At 35.0% G+C, this 3,886-nt stretch overlaps 1 protein-coding gene across 1 annotated transcript; it reads left to right on the top strand.

Moving 5' to 3' along the window:
• The first annotated feature begins 2,628 nt into the window (after window positions 1-2,628).
• On the top strand, window positions 2,629-3,558 carry Rep15 (RAB15 effector protein). Its single transcript, XM_004630280.2, has one exon. It carries the CDS (start codon window positions 2,736-2,738, stop codon window positions 3,441-3,443), a length of 708 nt encoding a protein of 235 aa, XP_004630337.1. The 5' UTR covers window positions 2,629-2,735; the 3' UTR covers window positions 3,444-3,558.
• Window positions 3,559-3,886: the final 328 nt, after the last annotated feature.

Raw genomic sequence — 3,886 nt, 5'->3', positions numbered from 1 at the left:
GTCACACCTCCATTTGCCTCTTATTTTATACATTTTTCTAAATATACACACACACAGTACTCAGAAAATAAAAGCTTTGAGACATAAAGAAGATGATGAAAAGGTCACATCAAAAACAAAATGCCAGGGCTGGTGAGATGGCTCAGTGGTCTAAAGCACCTACTTAGAACAAGCTAAGCCAAGCAAAGCACAGGGACCTCGGTTCAATCCCCCAGCACCACATGCCAGCCCGCCCGCCCCCTGGTGGGCTGAGCTGGCCACACACTAAATAAATAAATAAATAAATAAATAAATAAATAAATAAATAACAAAATGCCCCCAGCTTCTAAATATCTATATACCAGCCAGATCCTAAAGAAAACAAACTGATACTTATTTCTCCACAGCTGAATTTTAAATGTTGGTCATTGAAATTAAGTTGACATATATAAAATGCTCTTTTTTTAATGACACCACAAAATTTTTGAACAGTTTAAATATTTAACAGTCTTAATTTTTGATCCACTTACCTTATAAGCAAGAATTTGAGGGTCATGAATACACTGTTAACTTGAATTCATTCATAGGTATTCATAAACCACAAAATTTTGTAAAAAAAAAAAAAAAAAAATTCTAAACACAATGCAAAACAAAAACCTTTTCAGTATTATTTTCCTCTTTGCCAAATACATCATTACATCATAATACTAATGGTCTACCTAAACTTGTTATAGGTATCTCAGGCTATCAGTGGGGCAGAATTCAAAAATTTTGAGACTATAAAATTAGTTTTATAATGCTATTTTTTATACACAGTGTTGCAAACACCAAAATATTCTTTATAAAGAACATAGAAAACTGAAGCAAAAACTGCTTCTGTGTTTAGCTTGGTGTTTTAGGAAAAGTCTGTTTTTCACTCACTACTACATAGTTGCTTGTGACATCCAACCATGCACAGCAGGTGTTCACAGACTGGAGCAGAGAGAGGTGGTTGGTTTGTGCCAGTTGGCTTGATTACAAACTGTATTTGAGTATCAATGGTATTTTTCATTATCAGGAAGTTATCAAGCTGTTCATCAAGGAACTTATAACACTCCATTATTGTATATTCATCACTAAAATGATTTCATGCTAACAGAAGTTTCTTTGAACTTTATTACTTATTATTTGGTAATTGTATTAAACTTGGCCTGTATTTGGATTTTATTTTAATGTGAATTTATGTCACCACTTGAAAAACCCAAATTTGTTATTAGGACCTGATTCAAAATACCATAAGACTGTTACAGATACCAAATATTCTTCATTCAGGACAATATAATATAACTGATGATAGGTGATATGGTTAAGAAATAGTTTGATGATATATTTTATTTACAAAATATATGCTGCTGGTAATGCCATATGAGAGGAAATAAAGTCAATTAATAATTGACTCATGTTTTTATTGTCATTATTTAATTTTGCCTTGTTCAAAATAACAAATAATAGGAGCCTGAGTTCAATCCCTGGTTCCGGAAAAAAAAAAAAATTGCACAAAATAACAAATAGGGCCAGATGTGGTGGCACAAGCCTATAAATCCCAGCCAGCATTCATGAGGCTGAGTCAGTAGGATCACCATGAGTTCAAAGCCAACCTGGGCTACACAGTGAGTTCAAGGTCGGTCTAAAATTATAAAGTGATAAAAAATAAATAAATAAATAAATAAATAAATAAAATTAAAAAAAATAAAATTATAAAGTGAGACGTGTCAAAAATAAAAATTGGAACCGGGGAGATGGCTCAGTGGAATAAGTGCTTCCCTGGCAAGCTCAAGGGTCTGAGTTCAATCCCCGGTTCCGCAAAAAAAATAAATAAATAAATAAAAATAAAAATACAAACTGTAGTTTTGAAACTATAACTTCTGGAGTAGAATTCATAAATGTATCAATAGAAATTTGAGGTCTTTGAGAAACGTGTATGAAAGAAAATATGCAACAGAGCTAAGAAATGAGAAGTTATTACAGGACATAGAAAAAGCAAATGGAAATGACTTACTTTTAAATTTAAAGTTAATTGTAAAAAGAAGTATATGGCACCAGCCCTGCGAGGCTGAAGCAGTAGAATCAAAAGTTCAAGTATTGCCTTGGAGACTTAGTGAGACCTTCTCTCAAAATAAGCAGGACTGGTTTGTAAAGGCCCTTGATTCAGTCCCAAATACTAAAAAAGAAAAGGAGGAAGGACAGAAGGTAGGAAAAGCTGTTCCTGGTAGCCTCTACTTCTATAACCCCAACACTAGTAGAATGAGGCAGGAAGGTTGCAAAGTCAAGCCAAGACTGACAGTTTAGCAACTTAGCAAGACTCTATATCAAAATTTTAAATGAACCTAAAAAATGTTTGGGGATGTAGTTCAGTGTGAAGGCCCTGGCTGATCCAATCCCTAGTGCCACACAAAAACAAAAAGTGAAGTGAGTGTAACCTAGTGAATAATACCTGCTTGCTTTACATGGAATTTACTGTCTGTAACTTAATAAAGCAGCAGGAATCCCTGTGAATACAACACTCCCAAATGACAAATAGGGAGCCTCAAATGTTTGTTTAGCTGTATGTCTATATGCTTAGCTATCCAAAGAAAGCTGTACAGGTAAGAAAACTGACCATTTTAACAGATATGACTTCACTGCAGAAGTTCGCTCTGAAAGGCAAGCCATTCTGAACAACGATCATATGCTTGACATTTGGGAACAGTGACTGAGTGCAGAAAAAAAAAAAAAAAATGGGGCAAAAAACATCACAACACTTGGCTGTGAAGAACAACGAAGAGGTTCTGAGTGTCTGTGAAGTGGCCAGTGAAGCTATAGTTCATGCAGCTCAAAAACTGAAGGAGTATCTTGGATTTGAGTATCCTCTGAGTAAGCTCTGCCTGACTGCAAATACTCTGAATGAGATCTTCTTAATCCACTTCATCACTTTCTGCCAAAAAAAAGGAATTGATGAGTGGCTTACTACCACCAAGATGACCAAACACCAAGCCTTACTATTTGGAGCAGACTGGATTTGGACCTTTTGGGGAACTGATAAGCAAATAAAGCTTCAGCTTGCAGTACAGACTCTACAGATGACTTCTGTTCCTCTGATGGAGCCAAAGCCTTGTGACCTCTACAATCCACAGTCAAGGACAGAAGAGTCTTCTTGGAAGAAAAGTAGATTCGATAAGCTGGAAGAATTCTGTAACTTGATAGGAGAAGACTGTCTGGGCCTGTTTATCATCTTTGGTGTGCCAGAAAAACCTAAAGATGTCAGAGGAGTAATCCTAGATAGTGTCAAAAGTGAAATGCTGAGGAGCCATCTGCCAGGACAGCAGGCAGTGAAACAATTTGTCCTGGAAACTCCAGAGTGTGTCTCCATCAGAGAGCTGCTTGGAAACTGTCTGAGTAAGGATGGACTGAGAGAGGTGGGCAAGGTTTACATTAGCATCCTCTGAACTGGGTATATGTGATATGAATGACCTGTAAGGTAAAAAGAAAAGTTTACTTTCATGGGCAAAATCGTCTACTTACATCATTGACTAAAAGTGATTATTTGAGACAAAGCATGTTATTGTCACAATTATGAAGACAAAAACTGGCCATGTTTCAGAAAAACTTATGATTTAGTTGGATCTGTATTCATTATTCAGTAAGAAAAATTGAAAGAGGATAATAAAGTCATGCAAAAAGTTTGATTTACAAAACAGAATGCATCTTTGTTTTAAATACTAAATCTAGATTTCTGACTGTATAATTATACTTTATATAAATCAGGATAAAATCTGGATCTTTTCTTTTTTTATTTAATTTTTTTGCCATAATTTTATTGATAAACAAATAGCAATGAGACAGTTTCAAATCAAATTGGTAGGACAGTTTCAATAATTAACACACTGCA

The sequence above is a fragment of the Octodon degus genome, unplaced genomic scaffold (assembly GCF_000260255.1).
Source record: "Octodon degus isolate 3935 unplaced genomic scaffold, OctDeg1.0 scaffold00034, whole genome shotgun sequence".
In the NCBI taxonomy this organism is placed as follows: domain Eukaryota; kingdom Metazoa; phylum Chordata; class Mammalia; order Rodentia; family Octodontidae; genus Octodon; species Octodon degus.
The sequence above is the reverse complement of the archived record's forward strand: the minus strand, read 5'-3'. Positions and strand labels throughout refer to the sequence as shown.

Excerpts from the sequence above, each read along its gene's own strand:
- Rep15 (XM_004630280.2), top strand. The coding sequence starts at position 2,736 with ATGGGGCAAAAAACATCACAACACTTGGCTGTGAAGAACAACGAAGAG.